At 39.8% G+C, this 13,097-nt stretch overlaps 1 protein-coding gene across 2 annotated transcripts in view; it reads left to right on the forward strand.

The window, feature by feature from the left end:
- Positions 1-9,785, forward strand: part of BMS1 (BMS1 ribosome biogenesis factor) — a 30,030-nt gene extending 20,245 nt beyond the window's left edge. For both annotated transcript variants that reach the window (XM_055425714.2, XM_055425715.2), the window contains exons 16-23: positions 2,863-3,051; positions 3,140-3,320; positions 3,519-3,577; positions 4,659-4,781; positions 5,763-5,910; positions 6,423-6,598; positions 8,575-8,736; positions 9,271-9,785. In XM_055425714.2, the coding sequence (XP_055281689.2) occupies positions 2,863-3,051; positions 3,140-3,320; positions 3,519-3,577; positions 4,659-4,781; positions 5,763-5,910; positions 6,423-6,598; positions 8,575-8,736; positions 9,271-9,501 (1,269 nt within the window). In that variant the 3' untranslated portion in view covers positions 9,502-9,785. The remainder of the gene's footprint in view (positions 1-2,862; positions 3,052-3,139; positions 3,321-3,518; positions 3,578-4,658; positions 4,782-5,762; positions 5,911-6,422; positions 6,599-8,574; positions 8,737-9,270) is intronic.
- The last annotated feature ends 3,312 nt before the right edge of the window (positions 9,786-13,097 follow it).

Consider the following 13,097-nt stretch of genomic DNA (forward strand, 5'->3'; position numbering starts at 1 on the left):
CTGCTCTTCTAGGTCAAGATGCAGATGAGTGTGTTTATTCATGCGGTCATCTGAGTATTTCTGCAGTCAGACATTCACCAGAACTGTATCAGTATCTGTTTTGTACCAAGCATTATATGTTGAGGAGGCAGAAATGGCTGAGACATGGCCTCCATTTTTGAGGATCTCACAATGTAGTGATTTGAGACAGTGGGTTTATTTACAAGCAGGCATTGCCTTAGTATTTTGATTACTGCTCCCTGGAGTGATGATTGAATATTTTGAACGGGCATGTGATTCTTGGCCTTGTGTGGCTTATGCACATACCAGCGCTCTCCAGGGAAGATTTTCTGAAAACCCTCCTTGATCAGAGTTCAAAGGATACTTTGAATGTAAGGTCAGATACAGAGGACAGGGAGCATGTAGAGTGCTGAAAGGGAGATGGTCTGGCTCTGCCGTCTGGGGATGCCGAGCAGGCTGGTGGATTGATGAACTCTAAAGTCAGAGACACAAAGATGTGCACATAGTTGATGGTGAGTGTTTAAGTTATGCTTTGACAGATGGGGCCACCAAGAATCCCTGTAAACTGGAGCACACCTTAATATGTCCTAAGCAGATTAAGTATATGATTTATTAGGGATTTTTCTGGTGGTCCAGTGGTTAAGAACCCGTCTTTCAGTACAGGGGTTGCAGGTTTGCTCTCTGGTCAGGGATCAAAAATTCCATATGCCACAGGGCAGCTAAGCCTGCACGCTGCAACTAAGACCCAGTGCAGCCATATAAATAAATATTTTTAAAAGTATGTGATTTGTGAAGATGCACTTGAAGGGTTTGCTCAGCCTAGTTCTTTATTTAAATGTCAAAGAAGTATGGTTAGTCATTAACATAGTGATTCCTAGTGTGTTCTGACCTTTGATAGAAGTAACTAGGAAAGTGTAAGGCTGCTGCTAAGTCACTTCAGTCGTGTCCGACTCTGTGTGACCCCATAGACAGAAGCCCACCAGGGTCCCCCGTCCCTGGGATTCTCCAGGCAAGAACACTGGAGTGGGTTGCCATTTCCTTCTCCAATGTGTGAAAGTGAAAAGGGAAAGTGAAGTCGCTCAGTCGTGTCCGACCCTTAGCGACCCCACGGACTGCAGCCTACCAGGCTCCTCCATCCATGGGATTTTCTAGGCAAGAGTACTGGAGTGGCTTGCCATTGCCTTCTCCGAGTATAAGGCTAGTTCTGTGTAAAATCACCTGGAACACTGTGGGTCATTTATAAAGAACTTTGAATGTGAGATGTATAAGGGGAAATAAGGATGACTTGCTGAAAGGACTGGGTTGTCATAAGTAAAATAGGAAAGCCTTCCACTGGTGTCAGTCTACCAAGGAAGATGAAGTTGGGTTTGGTTAGGTTTGAGATCCTTTTCAAGCAAGAGGAGTATCAGGTGGTCAAGGAGGAGAGCTGTTGGAGGGCAGGGACTGAGATGTGCTGTCCTCAGCATCTGGTTGCTTTTAAAGCTATGAGATAGGTGGAGCGACCTGGGGAGTGAGTGTAGGCGGGAGAGGAGAAGACTGAGACTGACCCCAGGTGCTCTGTGAGGCTGGGCAGGGAGGATGAAGCAGAATGGGGACTGAGCAGCACTCAGGAGGTAGAAGAAATCCAAGAGGACATGAGGTACACTGGAAACCACTGTAGCGGGAAGTGATAAGTTGTTTCAGATCCTGCTGGATGTATTAATTTTGGTGAAGACAGAATTGACCACTAGATTGTGAGGCCTTTAGTGACTTTGACAAGCATTTCAATGGAGTGTTGGTTAAAGTCTAATTTTAGGGCATTTAAGAGGATAGGAGTGGCATAACTGGAACCAGCCTTTAGAACACATCTGTGACATTTTGCTTCAAACATAAGTGGAGAAATGGGGCGATAGTTGCAGAAAGTGAAGTAAAAATGTTTTAAGATGAGAGAGATAACAGGAAAGATTTGTTGGAATAAAGTCCAACAAGAGTACATGATCTAGGGTGTAAGTAAAAGTTGGGATTAAGTTGAGGCATGGATAGTCTCTTAATAGCTGCCTAGTAGAGCTTCCTGTGATAATGGAATGCCACATGTTGATACTGACCACTTGAAATATGGCTACTGTGAATGACTGAACTTAAATTTTAATTTTGATTAATTTCAATTTAAATAGCCATGTGTTCCTACCATATTGAATAATGCAGAGCTATAAGGCTGAATATGGGTATAAACCCTGGTTCCGTTCCGTCACTCAGTCGTGTCCGACTCTATGCGACCCCGTGGACTGTAGCCTACCAGGCTTCTCCATCCATGGGATTCTCCAGGCAAGAATACTGGAGTGGGTTACCGTTTCCTTCTCCAGGGGATCTTCCCGACCCAGGGATCGAACCCGGGTCTCCCGCATTGGGGGCAGACGCTTTAACCTCTGAGCCACCAGGGAAGCCCTGGTAGAAGGGCTAATTGGAAGTTCTTTTAGATTTCTTAAATTTTGAGTGAATTAGACAATCAATAGTTGAGAGTGGTGATGAGGAAGGAGATATTGATTAATGAAACAAGAAATGTGAAATAATTGGAGAGTAAAAAGAGAATCTGTGGATGGAAAAGTTCAGGGTATGTGTCAACCAACATTAAGGGCTTCTTCAGAGTTGTTTGTATTATTTATACTATAGCTTGGAGCACCAGAGAAGAAGACGGGACATATCCTCAGCAAACTGTAAAGATAAAACATATATTATTTTTAACTAGGGTAGAGCCTAAGTAATTCTGTACATGATTCCTTTATTTAGAAATTGGCTTTTTTTTTTAATGTTAATCTTAACATTTAGTAAAGATAACAGCCTTTGGATTTTTAATTGTTTTCTTTTTCCCTCTCTCATATATAGCTTAACCGGGCAGAATTTGAAGATCAAGATGATGAAGCCAGAGTTCAGTATGAGGGTTTTCGACCTGGGATGTATGTCCGAATTGAGATAGAAAATGTCCCCTGTGAATTTGTGCTTAACTTTGACCCGCATTACCCAATTATTTTGGGTGGTCTGGGCAATAGTGAGGGCAATGTTGGATATGTACAGGTAGGTACCCTTTGCTGCATACTTAACAGCTGAGGTTCTTTGGTCATACTTGAGGCAATAATCTTACTGAAATCTCTTCTCCCCTCAGATGCGTCTGAAGAAACATCGTTGGTATAAGAAAATCCTCAAGTCCCGAGATCCAATTATTTTTTCTGTAGGGTGGAGGAGGTTTCAAACCATCCCACTTTATTATATTGAAGACCACAATGGAAGACAGAGGCTTCTAAAATACACCCCACAGCACATGCATTGTGGAGCAAGCTTTTGGGGTAAAAACAGATTAGAATAGACTTGTTTATAGGTTAATTTAGACCTTTTAGGATTTATCATTGTAGTTTTGCTTTTTTCCTTTCATGAAATCACAATTCATAAGATTTTTCTCTTTTCTGGGGTTGGAGTATATATGTGAAACAGAATCCAGAATGTGTGGTTCACTGTATTTTTTATTTTTTTCTGTTTCCTTTAAGGTCCTATCACTCCACAGGGTACTGGGTTCTTGGCAGTACAGTCTGTCAGTGGCAATATGGTAACTATCTTGGATATTTTATTTTATAGATTGTGTTTGAGAAATAATGTCTTGATTATGAATATGTACCTGAAACTTTAAGTTGAAAATTTACTCATTTTGGTATTTATAGTATTCAGGGAATGGCAACCCACTGCAATATTCTTGCTGGAAAATCCCATAGACAGAGGAGCCTGATGGGCTATAGTCTATGGGGTCGCAAAGAGTCGGACATGACTGAGTGACTAACACAGTCTTCTCTTTGCTTTCAATTTTCCTGCATCTTTTTAATAAGGTGTGGGAGCAGAGAAGAGGGAAGTATAATTATAATGGTACTGATAATGTATTATATTTTTATGTTTTATGGATTATTTTTCTAAAATTATTTAAGCAGTGCTCACCATGAGCTAACCACTCTACTGGGTTCTGACCTCCACTGGATACCAGCTAGACATTAGACTACCCCTAATAATGCTGGTTTAGCAAAGTATGTTCACACAGCCTTCATTTGACCAATCAGAGCAGGTTTTATTGGCCTCAGACTCACTAGAAAAGACTCTGATGCTGGGAAAGGTTGGGGGCGGGAGGAGAAGGGGATGACAGAGAATGAGATGGCTGGATGGCATCACCGACTCTGTGGACATGAGTTTGCGTGAACTCCGGGAGTTGGTGATGGACAGGGAGGCCTGGCGTGCTGTGATTCATGGAGTCGCGGAGAGTCGGACACGACTGAGCGACTGAACTGAACTGAACTGAACAGCAAAGAAAACAGAATAATGAGCAAATGTAAATGTGCAAAATTTAATTTTTCATCCATTGTAACCAAATTTTCATATTCCCTTTCATTTATTCATCTTTGTGAAACTGTTACTCTGAAATCACCCTCAGTAAAATGCTCAAGATACTGTCAGTTTTCGCTTATGTGTATTATAGTTTCAGATAACTTTTGTTAAAATACTGGTTTGTATGTTCACATATTCTTTCTTTTTCTTAGGTGACTGTAAGTGAATTGCACTTCAGTAATTTATTGCATTACAGAGAAATGTAGTTTTTCTCTTGCTGATATTATTCCTATATTCAAATTTTGGGGGTTCCTTTTTAGCCTGATTTCCGGATAGCTGCCACAGGAGTTGTCCTTGATCTGGATAAATCTATAAAAATTGTAAAGAAATTAAAACTAACTGGTTTTCCATATAAAATTTTCAAGAACACTTCATTCATTAAGGTCTGTATATCTCTTTATATATTCAAATATTTTTAATGTATATATTGTTAAAGGAGGAATGAAATACTTCTCATTTAGGTCTAAGATACAGTTCTAATGCTTTCAGAAAAGTATTTGAAATCTTCTATAAACTTGGTTTTTTATATTTTTAGTTTACTCCTTTATATTATATTCTGTGTTACTTAAATATGCTCAGAAATCTTAAGGTGAAATAAAATAGAGATATTTAGTAATTAAGGCTATTACTTATTATTTCCCTGTGAGATTGTCACAGAGCCAATATTGAAAATATGTAATCTCATTCACTAGGTTTTGTTTCCTACCTTTTTCGTTTGTCTTGAGAGGGGGGAAAATCATGGGTTTGTCAAACAGATCAGTAGAAAAATAGGCAAAGCAGTTCTCAAAATACTTTATTGGCAGGGGTATGGAGAAATGGATGTTATGTCAAGGGGTATAACTTGGAAGGGTAGTTTGAGCAACATTTATTGAAAATTTCATTAGTGGGATGTTTCCATTAAAAACAGAGTTAAGATGATCATAAAATGTTCTTAAGGTAATATACAACCATCAGCATTTATTTGTCTAGCTTTCTTTATTTTCAGAGTGTGTGTAATAGGATATGAGCTGTAGTCCAGCCCGTGAGATAACAGCAAAGGCCATCTAGGCTAGTTCAGCCAGTAAACATCCATTTGTTCCTCTCTTCTACAAAGATAGCAGTAATGAGCATGTTTATGAACCCACAATAGAGTCTTAATTAGTGTTATTTCAGGAAAAATAGAGCTATATTCCTGTTGACCTAGTAATTCTACTTTTGAGGGGAAATACATTTTGATTATTCTATCACCCTTCAATGAATTATTGTCTGTTTTTTAACCAAGGATATATTTATGAACTAAGAGGTAAAATATCTGACTTCGTGTCTATATATTTTTAAAATATGTTTACTTATATATATATATATATATATATATGCACCTATAGGGAATGTTTAATTCTGCCTTGGAAGTGGCCAAATTTGAAGGTGCTGTGATTCGAACAGTCAGTGGAATAAGGGGACAGATCAAGAAGGCGCTCCGGGCTCCAGAAGGAGCTTTCCGGGCCACATTTGAGGATAAATTGCTGATGAGTGGTAAGTCTCCTTTGTGGTGTGTTCTTAACAGCATGTTACTGTTCAGTATTGATTTCTAGCCAGTGTGAGTTATAGGTGGGAGTTTAGATCTTTAGAAACAGGAGTCGGGACTTCCCTGGTGGTCCAGTGGATAAGACTTTGCCTTCCAATGCAGTGGGTGTGGGTTCAGTCCCTGGTAGGGGAGCTAAGATCCCACATACCTCATGGCCAAGAAACCAAAACATAAAACAGAAGTAATATTGTATCAAATTCAATTAAGACTTTAAAAATGGTACACATCAAAAGAAAAGAAAAACAGGAGTCAGCTATAGTTCTCCCTACATGGAACATCTTGTGCACTGCGTCCAGTCACAACCAGAGAACTTTTATGCTATTCAAAAGTAGTTCACTTGGCACAGTCTCTCTTCAAATACTATGCAACCAGCTAGAGAAGTTTGGAGTATTTTGTTTTTTTGTGTACTAAGATGGATATGAATCTTTTCCTGAAAATGGTGAATACACTCTCTTTCCAGATATTGTCTTCATGAGAACTTGGTATCCTGTCTCCATTCCAGCCTTCTATAACCCAGTAACATCTTTGTTAAAACCAGTTGGTGAGAAAGACACCTGGTCAGGTATGCGGACAACTGGTCAACTCCGGCTTGCCCATGGCATCAAACTAAAAGCCAACAAGGATTCTCTCTATAAGGTACAGTTGCACATGTGTTCTGTAGATGCGTGTCATTCAGAAGCTTTGTATATAATGTTTTTTGTGGTTTGAATTTTCAAGTAGAAAGTCTAACATTAAACTTGAGTGAATCTGTTTACGTTCATAGACTATTTTGGAAGGAACACAGAACAAGGGGTAAAAGTGGTTTTCTCTGTATTGGAAAGGAGACTTAAACTTTTCACTGTGTATACCTCATTTGAACTATTTTTCTTTGCACTAAACACATATATTACTTTTAAAAATATTAATATACTTATTGAAACAATGTGGAAGGTTATTTTCGAAGGTTTTAGTAAACTTTTTATTGAAGTGTTAACATACATACAGCTCTCCTGATAGCTCAGTTGGTAAAGAATCCACCTACAATGCAGAAATCCCTGGTTCAATTCCTGGGTCCGCAAGATCCGCTGGAGAAGGGACAGGCTACCCACTCCAGTATTCTTAGGTTTGGCTTGTGGCTCATCTGGTAAAGAATCTGCCTGCAGCATGGGAGATCTGGGTTCACTCCCTGGGTTGGGAAGATCCCCTGGAGAAGGGAAAGGCTACCCACTCCAGTATTCTGGCCCGGAGAATTCCATGGACTACAGTCCATGCGACCCGCAAAGAGTCAGACATGACTGAGCAACTTTCACTTTCAACATACATAGAGGAGGTACACAAATGATAAGTGTATACAGCTCAATGAATTTTTTGTTGCCTTTTTTTAAATTGGAGGATAATTGCTTTACAGTGTTGTGTTGGTTTCTGCTGCACAACATTGTGAATCAACCCTAAGTATACATATGTCTCCTTCTTCAACCTTCCTCCCATCCCCACCCCATCCTACCCTTTAAATCTTAAGTTCTCAGTCCCTGCCTGAATTCCCATTTTCATTCAGGTTTTAGTCTCTGAGAATGTCCATTATTTTGTTCACAGGTTAACAAGGCATTTGAAAAGATTTGTTTGTGTTAATGGTGGATATTTAATTGTTTTGTAATAAGTGGGTGATTCAGGCTATTGGTTTATCATTCTGCTAGAAACAGTTTTCCAGGCATTAGTTTTTCTGTAAAATAGTTAATAAAATTTGAGTCATGTTGCCATGTTTTGCTCTTAAAATACACTTGAGGACATAGTACCTATTTTCCAGTTTGTGGAGCTTACTTATTTTTGAGAAGGATATTTCTCTGAATTCTTTCCTTCTAAAATATTTCGGTTTTTAAACAGAGAATATTGAATATTATTGTGGGTGATGTCTTTAGCAATAAATTTAAAGATATTACAAAAATATTCTCTATGTAGTCTACTTTAGTAAAGGTTTAGGGCAAAACTGTCAGCTTACTAACTACTTTTGAGGCAGTTAAGGATTTTGGTCATCTCAATTTAAGTATAGAATTTGGTTAGCTTGAAAATTGAATGTAGAGAGAGTTTTGCCTTCATTTGTCATTTAAATCTCGCTTTCTTTGTCAGCCTTTTATTAGAAACAGAATAAACTTCTTAATGAGAATCAGGGTGGGGGCACTTTGGCTCTTCATTGGAGGAAGAACTATGTCCTTATATTCAGAGAGGCTGATAGTCAAGATGAAAAGCTAGATTATTCTTGTCCAGCTAGAAAAAGCCATCTCCGTGCTCCAAAGATAAGGCCTGAATTTGCCATTAGCAGAAAGGTTGGATCTTTTCATCCAATCTGTTAAGATCCCATTGCCCATACTGTAGAAATTTGCACAGTTGATTACTTGGAAGAATTGTAAATATGTATTCTGTATATATTCTGTATATTCCTTTGTTTTGTCTATAGCTGTGCATGCTTATTGAAGCGATTTATATTTGATGGATAATTAAGTCTTCATTTCTCATGGTCAGCAAACTGGTATTACTGGTTTGTGGAAAAATCAATCCATTGAGAAGATTTCATGAAAATTTTAAGTGTGCATAGATCATAATTAAATATGTCATAGTCTTTGTTTTTTCTTTTTCAGCCAATTGTGAGGCAAAAGAAACATTTTAATTCACTGCACATTCCAAAAGCCTTGCAGAAGGCCCTGCCATTTAAGAGCAAGCCCAAGACCCAGGCAAAGGCAGGCAAGACTCCAAAGGACAGAGTGAGACCAGCCGTCATACGGGAGCCTCATGAAAGGAAGGTACTGTCAATGGATGGCTTCCAGTACATTGCATTTAGATGTGAAAATCATGCTCTCAGTCATACACTTGGCGTTCTTACTACGTTCTCAACTTTTCATGAGGAAAGGATAAGGGTCAGACTTATTCAGGGCACCAGATCTGGAAGTTAGAAGAAAAGCCAGAATCCATTTCCCTTCTTTTGTTTAGTCACGTTCTGCCTTATGCATTTTAATGGGGAATAAGAAGCACACAGCTGGCACATCACTGTATCAGCTGTACAGAGTATCTATAGAGTGATTAACAAAGGTGGTTTTGTGGTCAAGACCGTTATTTAAGTATTTTGCTAAGTCATTATGCTCCTACTTATATTTCCATGCAAATTATAATTCCCTAGTTCAGGATCAGTTTTCACTAGATTAATATTCATTTGGATAATGAAGTGATTCTCATTTTGATACAGTCAACTGCGGTGTTCAGGATCCCTGAAACTTAGAACGAAGGCATGCTATAGCTGTAAGAATATTCTGATGCTCAGTGGGTTTTGTCCTTGCTAGATCCTTGCACTGCTGGATGCTCTGAGTACAGTGCACAGTGAGAAGATGAAGAAAGCCAAGGAGCAGCGGCATCTCCACAACAAAGAACACTTCAAAATGAAGCAGAAGGAGGAGGAAGAGAAACTCAAGCGACAGAAGGACCTCAGGAAGAAGCTCTACCGAATTCAGGGTCAGAAAGAAAGAAGAAATCAGAAGTCCAGCCTAAAGGGGCCTGAGGAGCAGTTGAAGTGAGCTGCAGACAGATAGACTGTCATTTGAACCCGCAGTGATGAATGTTTTCGCATTGTAAGTGACAAGTCAGGGGACTGGACAAGCCTCTTTGTTCAGTGCATTACCCAAACTGTGCCTTCTGGAGGAGAAATGAGACTGCTCATGGACACCTGTTCATTCTCAACATCTAGGTTATGGCAAAATAAAGCTACATAATTTATGGTTTTCTAGATCCCCTCACATTCCTCTTAACCTGTCTCAGTTTAATTTTGTGCTACGAAAGTATTAAAATATTTTCTTGTTAATTTTGGCTGAGTAGTTTTCATTAAGGATGAATGCTTGATAATTGCTTTTTCAACCACCTTCATGATCCGTTTTCCAGGAGGGAAAAAATGTTAACTTGAATCCTCAGTATTAAGGTAAAATTTTAGAGATGGATATGTAATTTTTGTTTTTTGTCTGTTATATGTTGTGTTCTTTGATCATTGATCCTAATGGACATTTTCCGTTTTCACATTTTGCAAGTTAGTGTTAGCTGTGCATGCTCAGTCACTTCAGTCGTGTCCAAGTCTTTGTGACCCTATGGATGATAGCCCACAAGGCTCATCTGTTCGTGGGAATCTCCAGGCAAGAATACTGGAGTGGGTTGCCATACCCTCCTCCAAAGGATCTTCCTGGCTTGTGGATCAAACCCACATCTCTTATGTCTCCTGCATTGGCAGGCAGGTTCTTTACCACTAGTGCCACTGGGAAGACAATAATAGCTAATTAACACTAAATACTCATTTAATGTTTTAGACCAGGGATGATGTATATCTGTCTACAGTATCTGTGTACTGTCTGAAGTTCATATTGGTAAACCCTCTAGGTCTAAATACATAACTGAGAGACAACACCACCTACCTGGGAGTGAGCGGAATCATCTAGGGACAGGAAGGGATCAAGATGAAACAGCCAGGTCTTAGTGCAGTGTTCCTGCCATTAGTTAAGTGTCTCCGCATACGTCAAAGAACATCATCAAGTCCAATCCCCATGTTCAGGCCAGCGCCGGAGAAGCCCAAGTGATCCTGCTAAGACATCCACTCGTCTAAAAGCTGAACAGGTCCAGCTAAGCAAGGCTGTGCACAGAAGCCAGACACGTAACTGAACAAAGAACGAAGAGGGCAGCCTGTCCTTCCCAGTGTCCTAGACTGCTACACGCAGACTTTACCATCACAATGCTAGATGCAGGGAGGGGCTTGGTGGGGCTCCTGGCTCTGCCACTGTTTATGGTGTGACTCTGAAAGATGATGCTATGAAAGTGCTGCACTCAATATGCCAGCAAATTAGGAAAATTCAGCAGTGGCCACAAGACTGGAAAAGTTCAGTTTTCATTCCAATCCCAAAGAAGGGCAATGCCAAAGAATGCTCAACTACCGCACAATTGCACTCATCTCACACACTAGTAAGGTAATGCTCAAAATCCTCCAAGCCAGGCTTCAATAATACATGAACCGTGAACTTCCAGATGTTCAAGCTGGTTTTAGAAAAGGCAGAGGAACCAAAGATCAAATTGCTAACATACGCTGGATCATCAAAAAAGCAAAAGAGAGTTCCAGAAAAACATCTGCTTTATCAGCTATACCAAAGCCTTTGACTGTGTGGACCACAATAAACTGTGGAAAATTCTTTAAGAAATGGGAATCCAGACCACCTGACCTGCCTCTTGAGAAATCTGTATGCAGGTCAGGAAGCAACAGTTAGAACTGGACATGGAAAAACAGACTGGTTCCAAATAGGAAAAGGAGTACGTCAAGGCTGTATATCATCACCCTGCTTATTTAACTTATATGCAGAGTACATCATGAGAAATGCTGGATGAAGCACAAGCTGGAATCAAGATTGCCGGGAAAAATATCAGTAACCTCAGATATGCAGATGACACCACCCTTATGACAGAAAGTGAAGAAGAACTAAAGAGCCTCTTTGATGAAAGTGAAAGAAGAGGAGAGTGAAAAAGTTGGCTAAAAACTCAATATTCAGAAAACTAAGACCATGGCATCAGGTTCCATCACTTCATGGCAAACAGATGGGGAAACAGTGGAAACAGTGACAGATTTTATTTTGGGGGCTCCAGAATCACTGCAAATGGTGACTGCAGCCATGAAATTAAAAGATGCTTGCTCCTTGGAAGAAAAGTTATGACCAACCTAGACAACCTAGTCAAAGCTATGGTTTTTCCAGTGGTCATGTATGGATGTGAGAGTTGGACCATAAAGAAAGTTGAGCACTGAAGAATTGATGCTTTTGAACTGTGGTCTTGGAGAAGACTCTTGAGAGTCCCCTGGACTACAAGAAGATCCAACCAGTCCATCCTAAAGGAAATCAGTCCTGAATATTCATTGGAAGGAGTGATGCTGAAGCTGAAACTCCAATACTTTGGCCATCTCATGTGACGAGTTGACTCACTGGAAAAGACTCTGATGCTGGGAAGGATTGGGAGCGGGAGGAGAAGGGGACGACAGAGAATGAGATGGCTGGATGGCATCACTGACTTAATGGACATGATATTGAGTGAACTCCGGGAGTTGGTGATGGACAGGGAGGCCTGGCGTGCTGTGATTCATGGGGTCATGAAGAGTCGGACACGACTGAGTGACTGAACTGAACTGAACTGAAATTGTTCTAATACCATTTGTTGAAAGGCTATCCTTTCTCCATTGAAATACCTTTGCATCTTAGTCAAAAATCAGTTGGGCAGTTGTGAGGGTATATTCTGGACTCTATTCTCTTTCTTTGATTGATGCATCCATCACTTTGCCACAATATCTTGATTATTGTAGCTTTATATTAGGTCTGTAAACTGAGAAGTGTGATTCCTCTATTTTTTCAAAATTGTTGCTGCTGTTCTAGGGCCTTTCCCTTTTGATATAAATTTTAATAAGCTTGCCTACATTTACCAAAGAATCCTGCTGTGATTTTTGATGGATTTTTGATCTATAGATCAACTTGGAAAGAACTGAAGTCAACTGAAGTCATGGACAGTCCTACAGTCCATGGCGTAGCTCTGTGTTTCTTTAGGACGTTTTTTGGTTTCAGATTGTTTACTGCTCGTTTTTAGAAAATGATTGGTTTTGTGTGTTGGACTTACGTTCTGTGACTGTAATACGCCCATTTAGTCTAGATCTTTTTGTGGGAGGGGAGCAGATTTCTTGGGATTTTATACTTAGACTATCATGTTTTCTGCAATAGAGAGGGTTTTTATTCCTTCCTTTATAACTGTGAAACTGATGTGTTGTGGTGGCTAGGACTTTCAGGATACTGTGAAATTGAAGTATTGAAGGTGGGCATTCTTGCTTTGGTCCCATTGTAGATACTCTTTCTCAGTTGGAGGAAATTCCTTTCGGTGCCTGGTTAGCTGGGAATCTTTCTCATGAATGAATGTTATAAGGGATATGGTTCTGTAGAGTTACCATGTCTATTTGATTATGGTATCAGGGTAATGCTGGCCTTAGAAGATGATTTGGAAAATGTTCCCTCTCCTTTTATCTTCTTGAATTGAGTGTAGAATTGTTGTTATTTCTTCTTTAAATGTTTGGTAGAATTTGTCAGTGAGGGACTTCCTTAGTGATCCAATA

The sequence above is a fragment of the Moschus berezovskii genome, chromosome 12 (assembly GCF_049115385.1).
Source record: "Moschus berezovskii isolate FMDL1 chromosome 12, NW_MosBer_1.0, whole genome shotgun sequence".
Classification (NCBI taxonomy): domain Eukaryota; kingdom Metazoa; phylum Chordata; class Mammalia; order Artiodactyla; family Moschidae; genus Moschus; species Moschus berezovskii.